Source organism: Trichosurus vulpecula, chromosome 1, assembly GCF_011100635.1.
Source record: "Trichosurus vulpecula isolate mTriVul1 chromosome 1, mTriVul1.pri, whole genome shotgun sequence".
Lineage (NCBI taxonomy): Eukaryota > Metazoa > Chordata > Mammalia > Diprotodontia > Phalangeridae > Trichosurus > Trichosurus vulpecula.
The window spans coordinates 494,879,258-494,905,913 of record NC_050573.1 but is presented as its reverse complement, the minus strand read 5'-3'; the positions used below and the strand labels follow the sequence as shown (position 1 = coordinate 494,905,913).

The window sequence follows — 26,656 nt, the reverse complement described above, 5'->3', positions numbered from 1 at the left end:
GAAGTCTCATAACCAAGAGGTTGGTCCCCAGGTAATGAGTTATTTTTTAGCCACAGCAGTTCCTGACACCATCTACTAAGGTATGGAGTTTAGGTTCTCCATTGGAAGAGGGAATGCTGCTAGTATTGCATTGAAATCACAGATCTTGAAATATCGAAGTTAGTTTTTTGGGTTTTTTTTTTTAAGTTTAAACTTTATGAGAAAAGGACCGCTTGAGTTAAGTTTCACAAATATGAATGTTTCTTGAAATTAAGTCTAAGCTCTTAATCTGCTACTGGAGACAACAGTGAGAAGCTTTCTTGCCCTTTGCCACAATCCCTAATGTAACATATTCCCAGACTATCAATTTAGGGTGGTCAGCAAAATTCACAGGACTCCAGTAAAAGTCCCCATCTAAATTCTGTAGCAGTAATTCATCAGTTTCACCCTCACAGTCATCATTCTGTCAGCCTCTACACCTCACCTCTGCTTTGGGATCTCTTCCAGCTCTAAATCTGGGGTATCTGATTGACATTCAGAGCCCTTCCTAACCTATCCCCACCTTTCTAGTCTTCTTACACTTCCCCACCTCCTGCACTCTTTGATCCAGGGACACTGGCCTCCTTGCTGTTCTTTGTACAAGATACTCAGTCTGAGCATTTTCTCTTACTGTCTCCCATGTCCAGAGTTCTCCTTTCCTCCTCCACCTGCTACAGAAAGCCTTTCATGATCCCCCTATTTCTAGTGCCTTCCTTCTGATGATTACATCCAGTTTATCCTGCTTCTTTGTACATGATTTTTTTGCGTGGTGTTTCCCCCATGAGACTATGAGCTTCTTGAGAGCAGGAATTATCTTTTGCCTGTCTTTGTATCCCCAGAGCTTAGCACAGTGCCTGTCACATTAGTAGGCACTTAAATGTTTACTGACTGACTGATCCTATGATCTTAGGACTCTAACTTTGACCTGAAGTGTGACACTTAGTAGCTTTATTACCTTTGGAAAACTCTGAGCCTTGATTTCCCCATCTTTAAAATGGAAATAACAACAACGGACGTTTATATGTATTTTAACGTTTGCAAAGCATTTTATATACATCATCATTTGAACCTCGTGAAAACTTTAGGGTAAGAACTTTAAGGGTTGTTATATCATCAAACAACTCTGTAAAACATTTTGTGACCATAAAACACTATATAAACATATTATTGTTGTTATTGGAGCAAGATGTGCCCAAAATGAAGTATAATGGGAAGGGCAGAAGAAAGCATCAAATCAAGTTGATATTTTTCTTAGTGAAAGAAATGTAATTGGCAAAAAATGATAAGATTTAGGGCCAAAGCAAGGTGTTCACCCTTCTTTCCAAAAGATTAATTTAAAAAAGCACCGACCCATACAAAAGAAACATATTTGTATATTTTATGTTGCTTAGTCATTTTTCAGTCATGTCTGACTCTTTGAGATGCCTTTTGGAGTTTTCTTGACAGGATACTGGAGTGATTTGACATTTCCTTCTCCTGCTTATTTGACAGTTGAGGAAACTGAGGCAAACAGGTTAAATGACTTGCCCAAGGTCACATAGCTAGTAAGTGTCTGAGGCTGGATTTGAACTCAGGAAGAGGAGTCTTCCTCACTCCAGGCATGGTGCTTTATCAACCTAGCTGCCCTATTTTAAATATATATGAGTGTATCTTTAAATAGAAAAGTTTTAAAGCTTTCATTCTGCTGTTCTTACTGAAATCTGGCTTAAGATCATGATAGTCTTAAACTCAGAAGACACGGATAAGGATGAACTTTGTCAGAGATTTTTCTCCAATGCTTATTGGTTCCTGAGTGGGAATTAGATATTTAAGATTTTAGGTGTTTGACCTTGGGCTAATTGGCTTCCCCTCTCTGAGTCTCAATTTCTTTATCTATAAAATGAAGGAGAGACTATTAATTTGTGAATCATCTTGCTGCATTCTGTCTTCAAGTTCATTTGCCTTGACTTACAATAGTATCAGGTTTTCTTCAAACATTCTTATTCTGATATTCCTTGTTTCAGCTCTTCTCTTTTTTGAGTTTGGAATCTGCCAATATCGTTTGAGTACCTAATATTTTAGAGAGATTGTATAATGTTTGTTCTAAGAAGTCAATTTTTGTTTGTCTTTTTGAATTATTTTTAAAAAATCCGTCGGGACTAATTCCCATCCTTATTTCTTCCTTTAGTTCTTTTATTGAACGTCTAAACCACTCTGAACGCTACGGGTTCTTAGCATTGTTCTATTATCATTTCTGACATTCTTTTTGTGTTGTTGTATGTATTACCATGCTCTATTGTGAATTTCATATTGCTTTTACTCGGCAATATTTATTGTATTGGGGCCTCTTTTTGGTTTATTTTTTTTTCTATCTCCTTTATTGTTCTTACGAGATTTTTTCTTGTGATGAATTCTTTCCTTTTCCTTCTGTCTTTCTTATTATTCTTTTTCTTTAGTTGGTTCATTTCTTACTGTTTTTGAGGTGATAATGGGAAGCTAGATTTAGACTTAGACATATCCATACACTCGGATTTCTCAAGGCTATATACTTTTTTTCAGTCCTTGTCTACAAGGAAGAGGGGGGAGAAACGATTAAATGCTGTTACTGATCCTTGTTTAACTTTTCAATGTTTATAGCTTTTTCAGAGCTTCCACAAGTAATGGATTGTAGACCCTTATTCCCTTATGAATTTTTATGTTTATGTTAAGCTGTTTTCATATAGTTGTATACTGAATAGAAGTAATTTCTAACTAATCACACAAGGCTCATCAGATCATCTTCAAAGAATACTTTTTTTAAATCAATTTTGGGGTCAGCCTAATTCATAAATCATCAAAATACAAATGGACCATAGTAGAAGGTACCTTAGAGAATAGGTTACAAAGGCCTAGAAGATAGTCAGATGCAGATTCTATTTAAATAGATTCAATGCTTTCTTTTTTCCACAAAGTGATAGAAAAACAGGTTTGGTTTTTTTTATATTTAGGATGCACACAGAGGACTTTTCATCCAACAACTCCGTCCTACCCAAAATTTACAACCAAGAATAAAGCTGAAGATGTTTGGCCATTCAGGATCTGGAAAAACCACTCTTGTGGAGTCTCTCAAGTGTGGACTCATCAGGAGTTTTTTCAGACGTCGAAGACCCAGACTTTCCTCCACAAATTCCACCAGGTTTCCACCTTCTCCCTTGTCTTCCAAGCCAACAGGTACGATAATTCCTGGTGTGTGTGTGTGTGTGTTGTTTGACATTATGGTATCATGATCTGAAGATCATACTAGTTCATAGTTCATTTGCCTATGTGTTAATTAGCACCCTTACAGAAAAGACTAGAGTCTACAAAAGAATATTTATGTATAGGGCAGAGAAACAACTTGAGTAGAAGTTGAATTTTCTTCAGTCACATCCAATTTGTGATACCATTTGGGATTGTCTTGACAAATATACTAGAATGGTTTGCCACTTTCTTTCCAGCTCATTTTACAAATAAGGAAACTGAGGCAGACAGGGTTAAATGACTTGCTACTAAGTGTCTGAGGCCAGATTTGAACTCACATCTTCCTGACTGCAGGCCTGACACTCTGTCTATCCCCTGTGCTACCTAGCTGTTCGAAGTGAAGAATAACAGCAGAAAATAGCCTAATATTAGCAAAAACAAGACAAAACAAACAAACAAAAAAAACAGAAAGAGTTGCCTGAGCAGACAATTCTCCCAGCATGCCTGAGAAATGAAAAGATAATCTCTGTCCCAGACTTACATATCTAAAAGTGGACAGTTGTACAGCTGGCTAGGTCTTATCACAAGAGCAGAAAGATGCTGGAACAGAACTGCTTTCAGTGTTCTTCGTGGCCATGTGATTAGTCTTCAGATTTCCACCATCACACCGAGCTCCCGTGTCAAGCAAGTAGCCGATGCGATACCCCAGTCTGGGCTTCTATAACTTAGGAAGCCAACTTCTGTTAGTGTTATCTGATTTTCCTCTCACTCATCTAGGTTATGAGTGCCTGAAGATAGTAATTAGCTAAAACAGGACTGGCTGGACTCACATTGGAATACTTGTCCCTTATTGCTTAACAGCCTTTAATGAAGGGATTACAAGTTCCCCTTGTCTGTATCTACCAAGGATGAAATACCCCTCTGCCTGATAAGTTGGCTGTTATTGGTAGGTCTATATTTCATGAGAGTAGAAGCTTAGGCCTGGAGACCCTTCTCATTGCATCGAGGTCCACTATCAGTATATCTAGCTGTTTGGGAATTTAGACAAGGGGATTCACAACTCAGGAATCAGGAGAGCAAAAAACGAAAGCACTATTAAATTATTTCAAAATAAGGCAAAAGTAAAATACATTAATATGTATTTTATTTTTATATATGTGTGTGTATATATATATATGTTTGGATATATATATACACACACATATAGTTTTAATGCTGTGAAATAAAAAAAGGTTAGATTTGGAGTCAAAGCCCCTCGGTATAAATCCCAGCTCCAACGTGTACTAGCTGTGCGACCTTGGATAAGTTACTTCATCTTTCTGGAGCTCAGTTCCTCTCAATCTACATATATAGAGAGATACACACATATGAATACACATGTGTTTATGTATGGAGGAGAGGAGAGGGAGCTTAAACCTGAACCCTGAAAACAGAGAAGTTTTATACATTAAAAACAATCAAATTAGACCAATTAATTAAGAGGAAACGTTGGGTAATCTGATTTCTAATCGGTTGAAAGATGACTTTCCAAATTGGGATGGGAGAGAGTAAACAGGAACAATTCCCTGAATTCACAAAAAGAGGTATCCTGTCCCCTGCCCCCAAGTGTCTGGTAACAATAACTGGAGGATCCGTATGGGGCCAGTTTTCAGATAAAATATATGGGTTGCTTGAGATGTATTGAGATGTATCAATTATGAGAAAACCCCTTGCATCAGTCTTTGGATCTGAGTTTCTGGTTAGCATAACCTAGGTCCTTAGTTAAGGGTCTCTGAAAAGCAGGTAGAGGTGGACCAGCTCCCAGCCACGCAGGGCTAGGTTCAAGCAATGCAGTAAAGTTTTTTCTCAATTCCCACAACTGGATACTTTTCTCACAGGACAGAATTTGGACTAGATCCATAATGGAATAGAAAGGGAACTGATCTAGCTCTAGAATCAATTCACAAGATAGAGTCATTGTGGTTCACTCAATCCCCATGGTTTACCACTTGCTGTCCAATCCCCTCAATTTCCTCACCTGGAATTAAATTATCATCTTTATGAATATGATTCCAAAATCTATATATCCAGCCCTAGTCTCTCTTCTGAACTCCAGCACTGTATCACAATTAATCTTTTGGATTTCTCTAGTGGGTTGTCCTAAAGGAATCTCAAAATCACCATGTCCAAACAGAACTCATTTTTATCCCTAATCCTAATAATTTCCTATTATTGTTGAAGGCATCACCATCCTACTAGTAAACCAGGCTCACAACCTGTGTCATCCACAACTTCTCACTCGCACCCCCCTTATCCAACATTTTGTCACATTTTGTTGTTTCCACCCTCCCAGCATCTTTAGTATGTGCCCTCTTCTCTCCTCTCACACTGCCACCACCTCAGTTTAGGTCCTCATTATCTTCCATCTGGACTATTACAATAGCCTGCCTCAAGTCTTTCCCCACTCCAGTTCATCCTCCATTCATCTGACAAAATAATTTTTCTAAAGCACAGATCTGACAATATCACCCCCACCTCATGCTATTCAATCTCCAGTCCTCTGCGTGACACTTGAGGCTTTTCATGACTTGACCACTTCCTACTTTTCCATTCTTATACTTTACTGTCCTCCATGTACTCTCTGCTCCAGCTACATCAGCCTCCTTACTGTTTCTTGAACACAATAGTCCATCTTCCCAGCCTATACCTTTGTGTTAACTGTTCCCTGTGTCTGGGATGCTCTGCCTCTTCACCTCTATCTCTTGGCTTCCCTGACTTTCTCTGAGACTCAACTCAAATCCCATTTTCTGCTAGAAGCCTTTCGTGGTCTATCTGTTCCTTTCTTCCTTCCCCACCACCACCAGCATTAGTGCCTTCCCTCTAATACTTTACTTCTGTACATATCCTATGAACCTGGTTGTCTTTTCCATTAGGAATGGGAGCTCCTTTAGGACAGAGAGAGTGTTTTTGCCTTTCTTTGTATCGCCAGTGTTTAGTTACCATAGTGCCTGGCACATATTAAGCACTTATAAATGCTTGTTGGTGGACTGACTTGCTGATTGATTGATAAAGTATACATTGGTTTTTCACCATAAAGATGAGCAAGCATGGAAACTTTAATAAAACATATTCCCTTTCCTCTCATGTAGTTCAGGAAAATCTGTTCTTAATGCTATCACCAGAAAAGAAATGTCAATGTTGGGTTGGTTTAGCCTATGAAGAAAGTGCTAGAATTGTCCACTGCTCCTAGTGGGGGGAAAGGAGGGGAGAGTGCAAGAAAGCAAAATGAAAATAGAAATCCTAGTTTTAAAGCAAAAAGAAGAAAAACAAATCAGTAATCTAAGAAACTCTTGTTGGTTCCCTGGTAGAGGACCTAAACCAATAAGAAAATAGTGCCTTAAAGATGGGCATCATGCTGACTAAGTGGTTGGACTCTTCCCTCACCACCCCTCCCCCAACCTAAGGGCAATATGACAAGGTAGAGTGGTGTGAAAGTTTTGTCATATCAAGAGGAAAACAATCCAAAGTACATTTTAGGAGCTGCAACCTAATGAAGGCTTGTTTTTAATCTGGCTTTGTAATTAGACAGTTGCCTGAGGGAGTTAGCAAGAAAGGTACATGTGATTTAACCATTAATGCCTCACCAGTGTGGCCAACCCAAGTATGTGGTCACACCCAGCTACTCATTCTCTTATCTATCTGCCTCAGGTTCCTTATTTGTAAAAGGGGCATAACAATACCTTTTACACATACCTCACACGTTGTAATGAGAAGCCAAAGCATTAACTAAATTTCCTTATTAACTATTGCCACATTTCTATTTTAAATGTTGATGCTTTTAACAAATTGATGTCACTTACCAATGACTCCTAAATAAAATCCTCTTTAATAAAAAAAAAGGACAGTTACACAAAAACAGTTCAACACATTGACCATATCTGAAAATGTATGCCTCATTCCATACCTATCCTTTACCTGTTCTCTGTGAAGTGAGAGGGATGCTTCCACATCAACCCTCTAAAGTCATGACTAGTCACTGCATCAGTCAGGGTTTTGAAGTCTTTCTGATGGGGTGCTTGGGCCCCCGCTCTAGGATCATGTCTCTCCAGCCCAAAGATCCTATCTCTGGCAATACCTCATGAGTGGGTCCCAATGAGGTAAACTATCTCTCCCTGTTACAAGAACAGCCTGACCTCTGTAGAATTTCCCTTGTATGAACAGGACCATCTTGTACCAACAGAACTATCACGTACTGATTCCCACAGTTACCCTATACTTGGCACACCACTCACTGAACTTTTCCTATATAAGTGTTAGTATCACCCCCATTAAGTTGCAAGTTCCCTAAGGACTTCTGCCCACTTTATTAGCATTATAATAAACTTTTTGCCACTTGACTGAAAGACTGAGTTTGTGAATTCTTTCCAGACAACTCCACCCTGAACCTCAGTATTTTGGGGTCCCTGCACCCCTAAACTGTATCATTTCAATGATGTTTTCCTTTATGTTTTGTGGTCACCTTGTAAATTGCTGTCTGGTTTTGGTTCCTTCACTCTGTATTACTTCATGTAAATCTTCCCAAGATCATCTGAAATCTTTATGTTAGTTGATTATTATGGTGTAATAATATTTCAGTACATTTATATACCACAATTTGTTTTAATGGAAATCCATTTTTATTTCACTCCCTTGCTACAACAGTATTATTATAAATTTTTTTTATTATGGAGAGGACCTTCTGTGTATGATCTCCTTGGTGTATATGCCTAGTAATGATATCCCCAAGTCAAGAGGTTTGTACAGTTTACTGAATTTTCTAGTATACTTCCAAGTAGTCTGCAATTGTACTAAAGATTTCATTCCACATTTCCAACTGTGTAACTTTGGCAAGAATATACTGACCAATGACTAGAAGAGTAAAGAAATGTCCTTTACAGTTCCAGTAGCACAGAAGGGTCATAGCACTGCTTTGAAACACATGCTTAGGAAGAAAGGGAGACCCAGGCTTCTAGGAGCATCCCCTTAGGTTGCATGGCAAGGAGGGAGTCAGCAGGAATAAACCTATTTCTAAAATAATGTAAATCTAATTTCACTGAGCATCAGCCTCTGTATGCAGCGATTGGGAAATAGTTAATAAACTTGTGCTATAGCAGTGCTATATAATGCAATTTCAGCATATGCTATTGACAGATGTCATACAAGTAATATTACTAAGCTCCTCTCATGAAGTTAGGCTAGGTTTTCCTTAAAAGTTATTAAAACTACACCTGAAATTAGATCTACTATGGAAGTAATTTCAGGCCTTTGATAGGGTTTTCTTGCCTCTTGGGTATAAAATAGCCAAGAGTTGAGGGGCTGAAGTCCCTCCCTAAGGTTTTCAAGACCCAAGATCAGCAGCATGATCAAAAGTAGGAAGCCGTGTTCAGCCTTATTAGTGCTTTATCCTGGATGACTATCCCTTCCCTTGCAATTACTAAGTAAGTTTCCTTTTGTTAGCTGTCAGGTGGATTCCAACTATAAATATTCATTCCAGATTTGGACCTAAGCTACCAGGGGATTGCATATCTAGATCTACAGATACACACAATACAGCAAAACAGGAAAAGATTCCTATGATGTGGTGAAAAGTGAAGAAAGAAGAATCACAACATATCACAGGATCACAGAATCCCAGAGTTGGAAGAGACCACAGAAGCCATCTAGTACCAACTGTAACTGAGCAAGAATCCCATCTACAGAGTACCCAACAACGAGTCATCCAAACTTTGCTCAGACACATCTGATATGGGAATAAGAGAGAGATTTATAAAATCAAGCAAAGGCCTAAAACATACATGTGTGTCTAAACACACAAATACATATGTGACAAACCTGTTGTATGTGATTTATACATATATGTTTATTTGTGTGTATATATCCGTATAATTATACACGTATACATATAATCTCACTTTTATCTTTAAACCACTATCCTAAGCATGTAATATCTTTTTTTTCAAAGAAGAAGAAGCTAAGTCCCAATTAGACTTTCCCAAAGTATCATAGGAAGGAAAGGGCTCCTGAAACTCCCCTTTTCCCTTCTTCTCATCATCACCATTGCCATCTGTCCCATTTACTCTGATGATGAGAAAGAGAACTTTATAGGTTCTAACTTAATCCTGGAGTACTTATATCAGTGACTCCACTAAAATTGGATATTCTTTCAACAAATAAAGCTCAACAATTTTTTTTTTTTACTGGAGTCACTAATGTGAGTACTCCAGGATTAAGTATATGGGAAACATACAAAATGCCCTAGTCCCCTTCTCCCTGCAGCCTTGACTTTGGCCCACCACCTCGCACTGGAAAGGAATCATCTTATGCAGATACAAGGGGACCCAGAGGTCCTGATCTTAGCCCTGCTACTAATTAGCTTTGAGGCCTTGAACAAGGCACTCCCTAATACGCCTCGGTTTCCTCACCTGTTAAATGATGGGGCTGAAATAACCTCTAATGTTGCATCCTGATATAATATTCTAAACTCTATGCCCTATCCCCTTTCTTCCTTTTCTAGTACTCAAAACTGCCCTTGGCATTTAGCTGTTTTCTCCTTATTACTTCCCTTTGGGAGTTCCTCTTAAGACAGCATTATTTCAACATCCATTTAGGAAAGTCAGTCAGCTACAGTGTTGCCCAGGGGAAGAATAGAAGAATCTTTCTCTAAGATAACAGGATTCCAAGCCAGGAGGGACCTTGGAGAACATCTACTCTGACATCAATTTTACAGATGTGGGAATTGGTATCTTTTTTTTCTTTCCATAGACCATAGGTATTAATGTTTACAGCATATTCTTTAAAAGATCTGGTACAGTTCAACAAAATGCCCTCGTGGTTGAGGTGTGCCTTCTCTTGTGTAATAAGTGACTAACCTCCTTTTTTTCTTGTGCGCTCTAGTATCAGTGAGTATCAACAACCTGTACCCTGGCTGTGAAAATGTAAGCGTGAGGAGTCGTAGCATGATGTTTGAGCCGGGTCTCACCAAAGGGATGCTTGAAGTGTTTGTATCTCCTTCCCACCATCCCCACTGCTCAGCCGATGACCAGTCGACCAAAGCAATCGACATCCAGAATGCCTGTTTGAATGGTATGTATCATTTGTGGTTCCCACAAAGTCGGGCTATTCTTTCCTAAAAGGTACTGAATCCCTTGACTTTTCTTTTAAAAGAGGATTTCTCTCTAAATTTTAATCTGCTAGAGGGAGATATTCCCAAATGTTCCCATACTTGTTAGCGATAGGTGAAAGAATACAATTGAGACATTGGACTAAATCTAGGGAGGGGGAAAGCCCTGTAAAGGACCCAGTGAAGGGAGTATCCACATCAGCAAAAATCGCCAGTTGAATGATCATCCTTGAGAACAAGGTTCACAAGCACTCTATCTTCAATCCTCACAACAACCCAGTGAAGTGGGTCCTAATTTTATCCTCAGATGAGGAATCTGAGGCTCAGAAATTAAGTGACTTGCCCTGGGTCCCACAGCTGATTCCTGAGAGAGGACCCAAACCCAGGTCTTCCCATATTTGGCTCAGCCCTCTGTCTACCATGCTGCATTTCCTTAGCAGCCTGATACCACTGACTAGTATTGAACAAATCATTTAACTTTCAAAAGTGAATTTATGTCCTGAAATTCAATAAAAGCAATTCTTAACCTACCCATGCTCTGTCAGGACCAAAGCAAGAGGTGCCTAGAGGAGTACATCACATATTGTAGCAGATAAAGTATTCTTCATACGAATCCTGAGTTTAAATTATGGGTTCACCACTTCAGTATCTATAAAATCATTTGTTGTTGTTAAGTCATTTTTCTGTCATGTCCAACTCTCTGTGACCACATTTTGGGTTTTGTTTTGTTTTGTGTTTTTTGGCAAAAATGATGGAGTGGTTTGCCATTTCCTTCTCCAGATCATTTGACAGATGAGGAATCTGAGGCAAACAAGGTTAAGTGACTTGCCCAGGGTCACACAGCTAGTAAGTGTCTGAGGCCAGATTTGAAGTCAGGCCTGGCACTCTATTCACTTCACTATTCACTAGATGCCCCATAAAATCAAAGGAAGGTCATTTAAACTCCTTGCGGTTCAGTTTCTTTATCCAATAACATGGGAATCATAATATTATTTGTGCCACTTCACAGGGTTGTGAGGAAAGTACTTTACTAACCTTAAAGCATTATGTAAATTTAGGTTATTATATGTACACGTGACACGATAATAGCAGCTAACATTTATGCAGCATTATAAGGTATGCAAAGTACTTTATATCCATTTGCTCATTTGAGCCTAACAACAGCCCTGGAAAAGAGAACCTTATCTTACAAATGAGGAAAGGAAGGCTAATTTGCTCAGTCACACAGGTAGTAACCGACACAGGATTAGATCTTCCCAACTCCCAAATCCAGCTCTCTGGCCTCCTATTAAATGTATTTCTTCAGTGCCTAAAATGGCCCATGATTTCATTAGCGTGGGTACCTGCAACCAACACAGATCGTAACCCTTCTACACGTTTAATGACTGTTTCAGGAATTAATATGGCCAAAAACTTAATTATAACCAACCCTCTGGGGTTGAGTTGCTGCAAAGTTAATTACACCTATGCTTGGCCAGTACCCATGCTGTCCACCATCAGGCTCATATTTAAAATGTTTCCTGCTTGAAAGAAACAGCCAGAGATTGTGCTTCATTATCAGAACCTCTCACATGAGTTCTCTTCTATGCCACAATGGAGTATCCAAATAAGCCCTAATGGGAATTTAAAATGGCTTTGTTAGGCATGTAATTTCCATGTAAATTACATGTAGGTGTACATATACATGCAAGTGTAAATACATCTACATCAGTGGTCTGGCATTAATACTAATTTCTATTATTTCATATACTAGTTACATACAAAATAAATGTTGCCTTAAATTCTAGTCTCCTAGATCACTTTGGGAGAAGCTGAACAAAATTTAACCTTTTGCTATTTGAAGACACACAGTAGTTCTTATTTCTCTCTCTGCAGGTGTTGGTGATTTCAGTGTGTGGGAATTCTCTGGGAATCCTGTGTATTTCTGCTGCTATGATTATTTTGCAGCAAATGATCCCACTTCAATTCACATAGTGCTTTTCAGCCTGGAAGAACCTTATGAGATCCAGCTAAATCAAGTGATTTTCTGGCTTAGTTTCTTAAAGTCACTTGTCCCTGTTGAAGAACCCATAGGTAAGACATAGGTAATATGGGTGCATGTGAATGTTTCTTTGATCAGAATGTTGTGGTTTCTTCTTTGAATTTTTTCCCATGTGTGTCTCCTACCACTCATGATTCCTGAAGGCATTTAGCATATAAGTAGCATTGCTTGAGTCCTGCCAGTAGTTTGAGCTGACAGGTTGTATATTTCTGTACCTCTTTCTATGTTCAGCCTTTCTAATCTGGTGAATATCTGATAAAACGTTTCTGTTCTCTTAATTGGTTAAAAAGAAATAGACTTGTAGGATTTATTAATTATTCTTTTTTAACCACTTCTCAGTTCTTCTCTCAAATATTAAATTAATAACTGGCTATCTCTCTCTGTCACTTGGATCATATTAATTGGCTAACTTTTTTAGCTTGGAGCTATTGTTTCTGGTTTGTTGGAATCAAAAAGCCTGCTTTGACGTAAACTCCAATATTTCTCAAAGGAGAAAATCCATTAGAACTATTGGAAGCCAGGCAGCGATACTAAAAGTAATCCCTGCCACCAATTTGTTATTGTTCAGTCGTGTTGGACTCTCTGTGACCTAATTTGGGGTTTTCTTGGCAAAGATCCTAGCCTGGTTTGCCATTTCCTTTTCCAGCTCATTTTACAGATGAGGAAACTGAGGCTTGCCCAGGGTCACACAGCTCATAACTGTCTGAACTCAGGAAGAGTCTTCCTGATTCCAAGCCCAGTGATCTACCCACTGGACCACCTAGCTGCCCTTGCTGCCAATATCAGACTCCCTACTTTATGAGCCAGAGCAGTCATATATCCTACCACCAGGGGGCCGTGTTCCATTTCAGAATTTCTCTTCTTCAAAACAGTGAAATGTGGAGTGGTGTGACCTATTCCTAGCCGATAGTTTAAAGTAGGGATAAGGAATCTTCTGTCAAGGTCTACTGCCCCAATGGGAAAAAGGGGGCTATATAAAATTTTAAAAGATATTTTATTTTTCTTCATCTTCTTTATAAATTTAGAACTGAGGACATAAAACACTATGTTGGAAATATAACAAATTTAAACAATGAATATCGGTTTCACTCTATGCAGAAAGGGAGGAAAGAGGAGAAAAAAGAGACGGACAAAGAAACACTGAAAGAAAGACAGAAACAACTATGTGGAGAAGAGAGAACTTTATGGAGTAACACCTCCATCTTATGGCTATTTAGGATATTGCCTCTAAAGATGTTTCCTCGAATACTCCATGTTTCGAATGTTCTGTATCATAATATAACTACTCATTTTTTAGAATTTTAAGATTTACAAAGTGGTTTTTTTTAGCAGTTGATATTGATTCTTTGGTATTTATCTCAATGTCTAAATGGAATTAAATTATAGGCAAGATAGAGCCCAAGGATTACCACATTCTCCAGCCTATCAAATGCAAAATTACAAAATGAGCCATCCTTCTTTCTTTAATTCTGTCATAGAAAAATTAAAAGGCAAATGAGTTTGAGAGCAGTGGCCAGTTTAACAAAAACACATTGTCTAAACGTTGTTACTGAGGAGAGGCAGTGAATTGGAATACAAATCCCTTTTGGTTCTTCATCTAATGGGAGAACCATCCTTCACCAGCAAAATCTGTGTTAAATCCCATTCTTGCAAGAAAATAGTAAGAAAACCTGTAAGTTTAAAAGCTACAGTAGGTTTACATTTTTCAATGTATGTTTAGTATTATGATCTCATTCCTATTGCCGTATTGTGTCTTTCTCTTTCTCATTCTTTTTCACGGTGTCTTCCAGGCTTTCCTACTTAAACTCTCCCCTAAGTGAGAGTTCATTGTTTGTGTAAGTACCGTACAGTTACATTCATACCAAAGTATGAATGTTGTGGACCATCTATCATCATTGTCATTTCTGTAATATTATGGGGTATCCAAAGATCTTTTCATAGATGTATTGGTGGTTACATCTCCTCCCAAAAGGTAGATAGATACTGGTTGGTGATTTATTAGATAGGTCTTTTATCTAATATCCAAAAGAGTAGCATTTCTTGAAACAAAACCTTGTTATTGGATTAGTTATGGGAACGAGTAGCTATTAGAATTAGATCCATCCATGTTGTTGCCATGTCCAGGGTAATGCCAAGAATCTGAGAAGGGTCCTATAGACAATATTAAGATGGTCAGTTTACCATCTTTGAGGTCCACAGACATAATTGTAGGTTTTCTTAGTTCATACCTACCTACACTTGAGAAAGATGCAGAATGTTACCTATTTATGAAATGAACTCTGGTTTAGCTGAATGTGGAAAAAAGAAAGAAAGGAAGAAATGTCTCTTTCCTAAAGTGTTGGGTTTTTCCCTCCTCCACCAGCTTTTGGCGGCAGGCTGAAAAACCCACTTCGAGTAGTCCTGGTGGCCACCCATGCTGACATCATGAATGTTCCCCGACCTGCTGGAGGCGAGTTTGGTTATGATAAAGATATGTCATTGCTGAAAGAAATTAGGAACAGGTAAGGAGCCATGTCATGAAGACAGAACCAAACATGTACTTGCTCTAAAACAAACACTGTTTATATGAGAAACAATAAAAAATACACCCTTTGTCGACCTTTTTTGGGGGAAAAGGGGGCTGTGTCTCCCTAGCTCAGCCAGGCTGAAAGTTACAGGATCTTGAACAAAATTATGTCCATCTCCTTTTTAAACAGATTTTCTATCCATTTGTCTACTACCCCTTTCTCTTAGATTTGGGAATGATCTTCAGATTTCTGACAAGCTATTTGTTTTGGATGCTGGTGCTTCTGGATCAAAAGACATGAAACTATTACGAAATCATTTGCAAGATATAAGAAGTCAGATTGTTTCCGTAAGTAGGACCTCCCAGTGAAGACTCTTAGCCTCTTTAGGTGAGAGCCAAATTTCTGAGGGGATATTAATGATGGATGCTATCTTAGTACCTTCAGACAGGGTACTACTGAAATGTGAGCCCCTCTTTTTATCTCTTCTTCATTTTCGTTCAACAGGTTAATTAAATAAGTATTTATGAAGTTTCTATGCAAAGCCAACAAGCCTTTATTGAGCACTTATATGTGCCGGGCACTGCTAAGAAATACAAAGACAACAAGCAGAAAGGACAGTCCCCTGACACATGACACTCATTTCATGTTTACTGATTGATCCTAATGGGGTGAGACAACCAATAAGAGGAAGCTGAAGAGAAGAGGGAGGTGAAGATGTGCTAGATTCTGGGCCGACAAAGGCAATAATGAAGTCGCCAACCTCAAGGACCTGGAATTCTACTAGGGAAAAGACATGTACAATTAAATAGAGGAGGCAAGTAGGTGGTTTGTTGGATAGAGTCCTGGACCTGGAGTCAGACCTGAGTTCAAATCTAATCTCAGTCACTAACTAGCTTTAGAACCCTGGGTAAGTCATTTAGCCTCCATCTGCCTCAGTTTCCTTATTTCAGACATGAGCATAATGATAGCACCTTCTTCCCACATTTGTTGTTAGGCTAAAACAAGATATTTGTTTGCTTTGCAATCCTTAAAGCACTACATAAATGCTAGCTATTATTGTTGGCTATTATGTTTGAAGTACATATAAAGTCAATGCAAAATAATTTCATGAGGGGAGATAACACATGATAATTGGGAGACAGGAAGGGAAGATTATAAGAAGGCCCATAAAGAAAATGGCACAGGAGCCAAGTAGGAAAGAAAGATAAAAAGTGGAAGTGAGGAGTGAGTACTTTCTAGACTAGAAGAACCACATGTGCGAAGTTGAAGGCAAGGAATGCCAGGTATTGGGCAGCTAGTTGGAGCAGTAGATAGAACACTGGGCCTGGAGTCAGCAAGACCTGACTTCAAATCTAGCTTCAGACACTTCCTAGCTATATGACTCTGGCTGGCACAGAGATTGTATGAAGGCAAGAAATGTGAGATCAGTCTAGAAAGGTAAGTTAAAGCCAGATTTACAGGGGTTTAAATGTCAAACATGGAATTTGTATTTCTATCCTAAAGGCAGTAAGGATCTTTTGAAGATTCTTGAGTAGTCACAAACCTTCATTAGGAATATTAAAGATTGCAAATCATTTTACACATATTATCTCATTTGATCCTCCCTGGAACGTAGGTGCTGTTATTATCATCATTTTACAAATTTGGAAACTGAGGCTAAGTGAGGTTAAATGACTTGCCTAAGGTCACACAGCTAAATAAGTATCTGAAGCAGAATTTGCACTCCAGTTTAATTCCAAGTCCAGTATTCTACCCTCTGTATCACTTAACTATACTCAAATTAGGGTTTGATTTTTTTAAAATTGCTTCCAAAGGTTAAAAAAAATTTGATGTGGTTTAAATCTAGAAGTGTGTTATCATTAATAATTGTTTGTTAAACCATCTAACCATTAAGTCATTTGTACGTGAGCTGTGGATTGTTCTGTTACCTGCCACAATTCCACATGTAGCATGTACTCTGTAGATGCTGTCACAAGGCTGCTGCGTCTCCCTTCCTTGTAGCCCTGAGGATTGGGAAACTTTTTCTCTTCCTTTAACTCCAACTTACTTTAACACCAAGCCACTTTTCCCCATTGATTATTGGTTGATATCCATCAGCCAACCAGATTTAATCATCACTTATTAAGATGGTATATAACAAAACAGGTGATACAAAACATTCCTCCCAAAAGTCTGTGACCCACTCTTCCACGTGACAGAGGGAGTTCTGGACAAATTAGGCTCAAGCTTAGAAAGTGTTTGTGACAAAGGTATAATTCACAGCTCCTGGAAGTCTTTTTGCTCAAGCCCCCTTAGGTGCGATGTAGCTTTTTTTTGACTAGGATCCTCGTAGATCCGTGAATCTGCTTTTTCTCACTGAGTCCCATTGTCTTTGGTCCCTAAGGCAGGCACTTTGTTGTTATTTCACTGCCCATCAGCCATTGCTATCCTAAAGACATTGCTGGAATGCTTAGGAAAAAATCCAAATCCTCTGAAGTTCACAAAGTTGTCCTTTGGTCATTGCAATGGGAAAGGAAGACCTAAGTACACTCCCCACCCTCCCTCCTTGTCAAGAAATTTCTCCTCAAGGATTTGGCCTGGGGCTTCTGCCACTAAGTCCCCAGACTCTCCAATCTCTGCTGGCCCACCATTTCACAGTTAACCCATTGGGTATGACCAAATTTCATTGTTCAATCCAAACATCCAACCTGTGTACCATCACTTAATCATCTAATCACTTTATCATCTAATCAGTTTCAAGGACACCTAAAATTGATAAGGTATTTTTTTTTACACTTAGTCTAAAGCCTTTGATTCAATAGAGAAATGTTCTTACCTCATTAAGGTATTAGTGCATTTCTTATTGACCCTTATTTTAAGTGGGGCTGAGTTGATTCAATTGATTGACTCAGTCAACCCAACTCATACATAAGAACTCACAGCTCATCCACTGAGCACCCCAGTCCACATAGGGATAAGGAGACACCATTAAATATTAGTCTCCATCTACTATTCATATTATCTCCTTCTGGGTATAAAGATTAGAAAAGTAATTTAGCCTCTCAGTGAACTCCGACAAATGAATTGACAAACTCTCCAATAATTCTGGGTTTTTTTGCTTAATTTTTTTTAAAGTTTGTATCTTGAACATATCTTAGTAGACCTAAAACATAAGACTAGCAAAGGAAAATTCAAATTTCTTTCCCCATGTGCATTCTATAAACACTTCTGTCTGTGTGCAGAGTATTTGCTTAAGCACTGGAGGAGATAAAGACCTTAGAAATTCAGAGGTCCTTAATTTCTTGAAGTATTGTGGGAATGACAAGTAAAGGCAGAGACAATACACAAAACCGCATCAAGGGCACTAGGAAGTTCCAAGACAAAATGCTACATGAGGCCTAAGGGCGGGGAGTGATTCTTGTAAGAGGTTGTATTTTAGTTCATCTTTAATGGATAAATGTGAATTCAACCAGTGCAGGGGAGGCAAAGAGGGTGTCCTTGGCCTACAGAGGCAAAAAGGAGCATAGTTCATTTTGTTTGATATTCTCTCTTTCGAGAACACTTCAGCTGAATCTAGATGTGGAGTATGGCAGTGTGAGAACAAGGGTTAAGTGAAGGTGGTACAAGATGGTAGGAGATCATGAATGTCAGGGAAGCGAACTTGAACTTTACTTGGGGGACAGGAGAGGGATGTGAACATATCTTTGTGTGAGTAAAATTATTCTGGCAACAGTATAAAAGACAGATTAGAGGGAGGAGGGGGCAGAAGCAGGAAGATTGTTCCATTCATAATGCATTACTGTTGCTTTTTTTCATTGTGGTTTTATGTTAGTTATACAACTCTACAGGTTTCATTTTCTATGGTTGATTGAACAATGAATGCCAAGTATTTTGAAACAGATATAACTGAAAATATCATCCTACAAGAAGTGCTGGTCTTCATTTGGCAGAAACTTACCATTATTGTTTAGAGAACCACACCTACCCACCCACATTTCCTGTTTCGTTGGCCATAAAGTTATCTTTTTTTTCTGGAGATGAGCAAATGAATGAAGAATACTGCTCACTCAACATTTAGCATATGAATGAGTCCACATTTGCATGCATTTCTATTCCTGTGCCTGTAAGATCTTGAGAGATGTTCAGGAAACTATTATTCATTTACATTAGGTGGTAGAAATGAAAAGTCTCAGGAATTTTTGATGAAGATAAGAAGACAGATGATTTGATTTTGATTAGACTTGGCATTGAAAATTGCAGAGTGCTCACTTTAAAAAAAAAGTCCTTTGCCCTGTCCACCCCCCCCCCAAAGTAACATTGGATAAAAATAATCATCACTAAAAGTGTACCTTCTACGCTTCCCCATACTCCTTTGCAGAGGTGAAAGATCTACTAGTGTGGATGATTGCACAAGATGTCAGCTTTTTTCAATGTACTGATTGGTTCTTCTGATATTTTTTTCCTCTTCCTCTCATTTTTTCTTTAAAAAAAATTCTCTGATATAAGGAATGGCTCTCTGGGAAGAGGGAAGGGAGAAATTAGACCATGTCAAAACAAAAGATCAATTTTAAAAACTTTAAAAGAAAGCATATGTTCAGTGTGTAGATAACAATTAGTTACACAAATGGATTTTATTAGGTTTGCCCTCCAATGACACACCTGTGTGAGAAAATCATCTCCACTCTGCCCTCCTGGAGAAAATTGAATGGGCCCAACCAGCTGATGTCTCTTCAGCAGTTTGTATTTGATGTGCAAGACCAACTGAACCCACTTGTAAATGCAGAGGATTTAAGGCATATTGCTCAGCAGCTCCACAGCACAGGAGAAGTGAGTAGTACCCAGCATGGTGATTGAAATTCTAACTCTTCTCTTCTGTGACATGTTTGTTTGCTTTACTTGAAAGGTCTGTACTTGGAGGTGTGGGAAGGGGATCATTTGTCAACAGTCTTTTAAAAGGTCCTGAATTTGGAGTAATGAGCATGAATAGCAGTGAGGGTGGGCAGAACATAGACAAGGGAGGGAAGGAAAGAAAGGGAGGGGGAAAAAAAAAAAAAAATATATATATATATATATATAAAACATGTAAAATAGAAATAACAAAGGTTTACTTATCTATTTATCATTACTATTAAGTGTTTAATATATAAATTATGTTTGTATATAGTAATATTTAATAAATGATTGATGTTTAGAAATATTTCATACATATAAGTAATTATATAAATTTATAAATAAATGAAAATGATACTTAGAGATAAAAAGAAAAATTCCTCTGGAACTATATATACATACACACACATGTGTATGTATATATGCATGTATACATACATGCATATATACATACATAGTCTATGTCATCAGACACAGCATCATCTTAACTGATCTTTTAAAAATTAAGCAAATTCTTCATTGGAACATTCAAGTGCTTGCATTGGTGATTTTCTTTTTAAATTCATTTTGCCCTTTGCTGTAGTGCAGAACAACTTCCAGTGGCTACTGACCTGTACCCCTGCCCAGTTATGAACTTGCCTCTTTCCTCTCGTTCTCAAACACACACTATTAGTTTTCTCTACATAATTTTGCTGTCTTGTAGATTCAGTACTTGAATGTTTGATGGGGCCTAGATTCACCTCATTCTCCAGGAACCATGTATTTTCAGTGAGCTGCTAAAAGGACTGATACCTTACACAAAATGTTATCACTTTGACCAGATGACCTGAGCTCACACTTGAGACCAAAGCAGTAGTATGTTGTGGCAGAGAAATTGTAAGACAAGAAACAATGTACTATGATGAGAATTTTTTAAATAAATAAATACATCTGAGTTCTGAAATACATGAACAGTGTAACAACAATGCTACTTGCTGCTACTATGGCTGTGTAAAACCAACAACACCAGCACACAGGAGGACTACTAGCACAGATTCTTTGATCTGTTTTTCTAAGGAAAGCAACTTTAAGGGGGGTTTACAATCTCACTTTAATCCAATATACATATTATCATTCACTTAGTTGAGGGGAAAAAGTCAGAACCCTGAACTTCAGAGCAAATACAAGCAGAAATTACAAACAGAGAAAATATAAACAGAGCAAATAATACAAATCAACAGACAGGCTGCTAGCTGTCTGACCAAAGCTATATACATAGTTACCAGAGAGAGAGAAGCACCAGACTCTGAGTTTTCAAAGCTTGGGTGGGGGAGGTGGGGTTCTTAACAGCTACCCAAAGTCTCCACACCAACACTCTTCCAATGAGTGAGCCCCAAACAAAATGCTAACCTCAGAGTATATACACTCTTCCTCAGGGTTAGAGCTCTTCACACCTGTCATTACCTAACTAGCAAAAGGGTGTGGGCATTCCTACAAAGAAAGTCAAGACCCAGTCAAAGGCACTTGATCACCTTACTGTTGAGAAACACTCCAAAACTAAAGACTACAAAAAGTCCCACTTTGTTTGCCATTACAACAGTTTTGACCTGGCAGCTACAACTCCTTCAGAAAGAATTTGTAACCAGAAATGCTTTGGAAATGACAAGTTATTTTAGGTGTTATATGTAACATTTGCAATTTGGATTGTCCAGTTCTCATTGCATCGTTGCTCCATCCCCCCGCCCCCAAAACCATTTATCTATACTTGGGAATATGTGTTGACGTATGGATAAGTTGAATATGTTGAGTAAGTTATGAATAAGTTGACATGATTAATTCTTGGCATACTACTACAAACAACTGTTATGGATGTTTATATAATGCTTTCAGATTTGCAGAGCACTTTTATATCTTTTTGTCATTTGAATTCCCCCCCCCTTATACACTAGGAGACTCTGGCTTAGGATTGCCAGTAATGATAATTGAGAAGATCAGTGATGGTCAAAGAGCTAGTGACTGAGATGGGATCTGAATTCAGGATCTCCATCCAGGTTCAGTGGTCTTTCCATTATACCATACTAACTGACAACAAAGTTTCTCCTACATGCTACCCTCTGGCTTTTTACACCACTTTCTAATTCGGAATATATGTGTGTGTGTGTGTGTATGCAAACACACACATGTAGACATATATATTCTAAATCAGACAATAGATAGATATAGATGATAGATAGATAGATAGATAGATAGATAGATAGATAGATAGATAGCTCAGCTAGCTTAACATCTCCTGTCTCATCCTATGAGTGCACTGAGCAAATTAAGATCACAAAAGAAGTGAGGAAATCTTCAGTCCAGTGACAATGACTTCATTCAAGGCTGCCTTTGTGCATGTCAGGGAGATGCACACCCTCCCTCTAGAATAGAGATTCTTAACCATTTGTTGCATAAACTCCTTCCAGAGTCTGGTAAAACCCATGGACCCTTCTCAGAATAATGTTTTTTAAACACACAAAGTAAAATACAGAAGATTACAAAGGAACTGATGATTTTTAAATCCAGTTATGGGGAAAATTTTTTTTCAAGTTCATGGAGCCCAGGTTAAGAAGCCCTGATGGTAGGTGTATTTTTCGTCTTTTCATTAAAAGGACAGTTACTACACTTGTGCTAACCTGACTCATTCCCAGGCAAAGGATTTCTAGTCTTGGAAAAAGGACAGAAAGCCACCAATGATAGCACTGATTTCATGGTGGCTTTTATACCCTTTAACAAACATCTTGTGAATTGAGATGACTGTTTCATGGCACAGCCCAGCATCATGACCCAAGGAGTCACAGTGCTGTGGCTGATTTCTCTGCTCTGTTCCTAGGCCAAGGGAAAATTGAGCTCTGTGATTTGGAATGGGGAGTATTTAGGAAAAGCTCTCCAAGTTTACGGTGGTTAATTTAGAACCCTAAAACCTAGAGGATTTGACAAGAGAACTCAAATAAGTTCATTTTGTTATCTCTTTTTAAACATATATTGCAGGAAGGAGGTTGATTTTAAAATATACTTTGGATTTTCAGGATAAAGCAGTACTCTCCAACTGCCAGTAATAAAGATCGATCGTTGACCATGTTTCAAAGCTTATCAACTGGCAATTCACAAAACCTCCCCAATTTTTTAAATGACAGCATCAATTAAATAAGAAAAAAGACACATTAGAAAATATTTAAGGAAGCTGAATTTCAAAAGGTCATTTTCCAAGAACTACAAAGATTCTGGTGCCATGCTCTATAGTATTATAACCTAAGAGATGCACAATTGATTTATCACAAACAGATGACCTCAGCAAAGTATGTATAAAGTGATCATAATGTCCATGGATAAGCAAGTGAATGATGTATACCTGCTTGGTCAACATCTGTCCCATGATTGAATCCATTTGTTAGGTGTCGATGCCTGTACCTGAAAGGTCTTATGAGAGATATTCAAGGAACTATTATTCATTTATGTTAAGCAATAGAAATCCAAATTCTCAGTAGAAATTTATGTCAGAAGGAGATGGCAAAAAGGACTTGAACATCATATACAAGTTTCTAGAGAAATATCAGCTTGTTGGGTCTGTTCATTTTTCTCTAGGCAGCAAAGAACTCAGACAAATGAGTCATTGAAGGGCAATCCTAATGAATGTAATAAAGAGACAAATATCTGTATTCAGGGGGTGAGAGACAAGACTAAACTGATAACTGCTTAGAGATCCAGGACAGTAGCTACTGGAATTTGTTTTGTTCCATAGCAAAAGGCAAGATGACTTTCTTTTTTCTCACCGATATAAGGATTTCAGTGTACTAAGAAAAAACCCTACCATGTACATATTTGTTTCCCACTAAATGACTACTCATTGTTCCCTCTGGCAGATTAACATAATGCAGAGTGAGACCGTACAAGACGTCATACTCCTGGACCCACGATGGCTCTGCACCAATGTTTTGGGAAAGCTTCTCTCTGTAGAGACTCCCAAAGCCCTACACCATTACAGGGGGCGATATACCATGGAGGACATTCAGCGTCTAGTACCAGACAGTGACGTAGAAGAGTTAATCCAGATCCTGGATGCCATGGACATCTGTGCCCGGGACCTGAGCAGTGGGACCATGGTAGATATCCCTGCCCTCATCAAGACCGACAACTTGCACCGGTCCTGGACCGATGAAGAAGATGAAGTGATGATATATGGAGGTGTCCGAATTGTCCCAGTAGAGCACCTCACCCCTTTTCCCTGTGGGATCTTTCACAAGGTACAGGTGAATCTGTGTAGGTGGATTCACCAACAGAGCACTGAAGGGGATGCAGACATCCGACTGTGGGTGAATGGCTCCAAAATCGCCCACCGTGGGGCAGAGTTGTTGGTTCTATTGGTCAACCATGGGCAGGGCATTGAGGTTCAGGTCAGGGGGCTGGAAAGTGAGAAGATCAAATGTTGCCTGCTTCTGGATTCTGTGTGTAGTACCATCGAAAACGTCATGACCACCACTTTACCAGGCCTATTGACAGTGAAACATTATCTAAGCCCCCAGCAACTGAGAGAACATCACGAGCCCGTCATGATTTACCAGCCACGGGACTTTTTCCGAGCACAGACCCTTAAAGAGACCTCATTGACTAACACCATGGGTGGCTATAAAGAAAGTTTCAGTAGCATTATGTGCTTTGGGTGTCTTGATGTCTACTCTCAGGGTAGTCTCGGAATGGACATTCATGCTTCAGACCTGAACCTCCTAACTCGGAGAAAACTGAGCCGCCTGTTGGACCCACCTGATCCTATGGGGAAGGACTGGTGCCTTCTTGCCATGAACCTGGGTCTCCCTGAACTTGTGGCAAAGTATAATCATGGAACTCATAAGGACTTCCTTCCAAGCCCAGTCCATGCTCTCCTCCAGGAATGGTGCAGCTACCCTGAGAGCACTGTTGGCATCCTGATGTCCAAACTGAGAGAACTAGGCCGTCGTGATGCGGCAGATTTTTTACTGAGGGCATCCTCTGTTTTCAAAATAAACCTAGATGCCAATGGCCAAGAAGCCTATGCCTCAAGCTGTAATAGTGGAACATCCTACAATTCCATTAGCTCAGTTGTGTCACGATGAGAACAGCCATGGGTATGGGTAGAAATTCTCTCTTCCTACTGCAGAAGGGAGAGGAGCACAGTATCACAATGGCTTCTGGATGCGCTCATTTATATGCTTATATACAATCTTATCCCATGTCTTCCTTCCCCTTTGCCCTCCCCACTGCCTCCCTCTCTCACCATGCCTTCTGTTTAATGTGAATCATCTTTCGACCTTAAGAGCAAAATGTTGCTTTTACTTTGGCCATTAAAAAAAGCTGGTCTACCTTCAGTGTTTTCAATTCCATACCTAGTCCACCAATGTACTGCTTCCTATTGCTAATTAAATTGGAATAGCCAACTTCTCAGTGAAATTTTTAAAAAGCTATCATGTTGACTTTTAAAAAATGTGCATGTATCAAAAATGTGCATTTCTTATGCCAGTTTTATTCCTTAAACCATCTCCTTGGCTTAACCTTTTTTTTATAAACCATAAATTGTTTCATATTAAGCAGTCTGTGGTCAGTATAGTATAATACCACTGTATAATTTATAAATAGGAATTTTGTGAGTGCCTTTTGCAGAAGAGGATGTGTTTGGAATCATCAGAGCTGGCCAGGAATTGTCATAAAGAAAATGCTACCTCTACGTCCCTAACTGCATGCTGATCATTGCAAGTGGTGCTTCACCTCTGGTTTCCCTCCAGTTTTGAAGTGTTTTGTTTGACAATAAACAGGGAGAGAGAAAAAAAAATCCTTTCCTAGGAAAGTTTCATGTTTCACACCTGTTGCTGCACAGAGTTGCGTGACACCAATTTTGCTTTTGTTGAAAACTCAATGTGGAGTTCCTCGTGAGCCTCTAAATTGTCATGCTTCATTATTCCCTCTCATCTCAGGTAAAAGTCCATACAGTTGTAGGATGACCAAAACCCATGTAAAGTATGCGATCCCACAGTGATATTCTGTAGCTTTCCATCATTACTGGTACATAGCAGATGGTTTTCAGCATTCAGGCCCTGGTTTGCTTATTTCCAGTACTTGAAGTGTGAACAACAAAAACAATAAAGGAAGTTTTCCTGCAACGATTTTAAATTGTGATACATAGCTTTTAAATTAATATGAAGAAATATGTCCTGTTCTGTCCTGAAAAGCATGTAATGTTAATTGATGGCACAATATATATGTGTATATACATATATATGCAATGTGTGTATATATATGTATATATATTAATACAGGTATTTTTTCTTAAACTTAAAAATGTAGTAAATTTTAAATTTTGTTTTGTCCTAAGGAGTTTTTGTTTTGTTGGGACTGTTTTTTGGTTGGGTCTTTTTTTGTTTGTTTTATTTGGGGATTTTTTTTTAAACAAATAAAACTGTTGCTTGTTGCATTATTTTTGTTAGACTTTGTTCCAGGAGAAATTATTTCTCTGAGTTGTGTATTAATCAGCATTACTCCTCATGTGACTTTTCCTTTTATGATTTGGGTTGTATAGATGTCAATTTTGGGGTATTCTTAATTGGGTCCCCTCAAATATCAGTATGGGGATGGAAGAAGAGGAAAGAACAAAACTTGTTTGTTCTCATTTTGAAGGGAAAGGGCTGCATCTGTGTTCCTTTGGCAGACTAAAAAGACAGGAGCTGGTTACATCATGGAATGCCTCAAAGGGGTGATACAGGTTTAAGAAGAGGTGTATCTCCTAAGAGACAAGCCTCTTACTACCTGGGTGACTTGAATTCCCTCACCAACAGCCAGGACCCCAAATAGTCACACTACCTCATAAGATTGTTGTGAGAATCAAATGACATAATGTATGGA

The 26,656-nt window shown here is 38.7% G+C and overlaps 1 protein-coding gene across 2 annotated transcripts in view; it reads left to right on the top strand.

Moving 5' to 3' along the window:
• DAPK1 (death associated protein kinase 1) overlaps positions 1 to 26,242 on the top strand; it is a 244,453-nt gene extending 218,211 nt beyond the window's left edge. The window contains exons 20-26 of one of the 2 annotated variants that reach the window (XM_036738594.1): positions 2,985 to 3,207; positions 10,129 to 10,317; positions 12,230 to 12,427; positions 14,758 to 14,896; positions 15,129 to 15,249; positions 19,520 to 19,708; positions 23,650 to 26,242. In XM_036738594.1, the coding sequence (XP_036594489.1) occupies positions 2,985 to 3,207; positions 10,129 to 10,317; positions 12,230 to 12,427; positions 14,758 to 14,896; positions 15,129 to 15,249; positions 19,520 to 19,708; positions 23,650 to 24,876 (2,286 nt within the window). In that variant the 3' untranslated portion in view covers positions 24,877 to 26,242. The remainder of the gene's footprint in view (positions 1 to 2,984; positions 3,208 to 10,128; positions 10,318 to 12,229; positions 12,428 to 14,757; positions 14,897 to 15,128; positions 15,250 to 19,519; positions 19,709 to 23,649) is intronic. The other variant, XM_036738603.1, reaches the window with a different exon arrangement.
• The last annotated feature ends 414 nt before the right edge of the window (positions 26,243 to 26,656 follow it).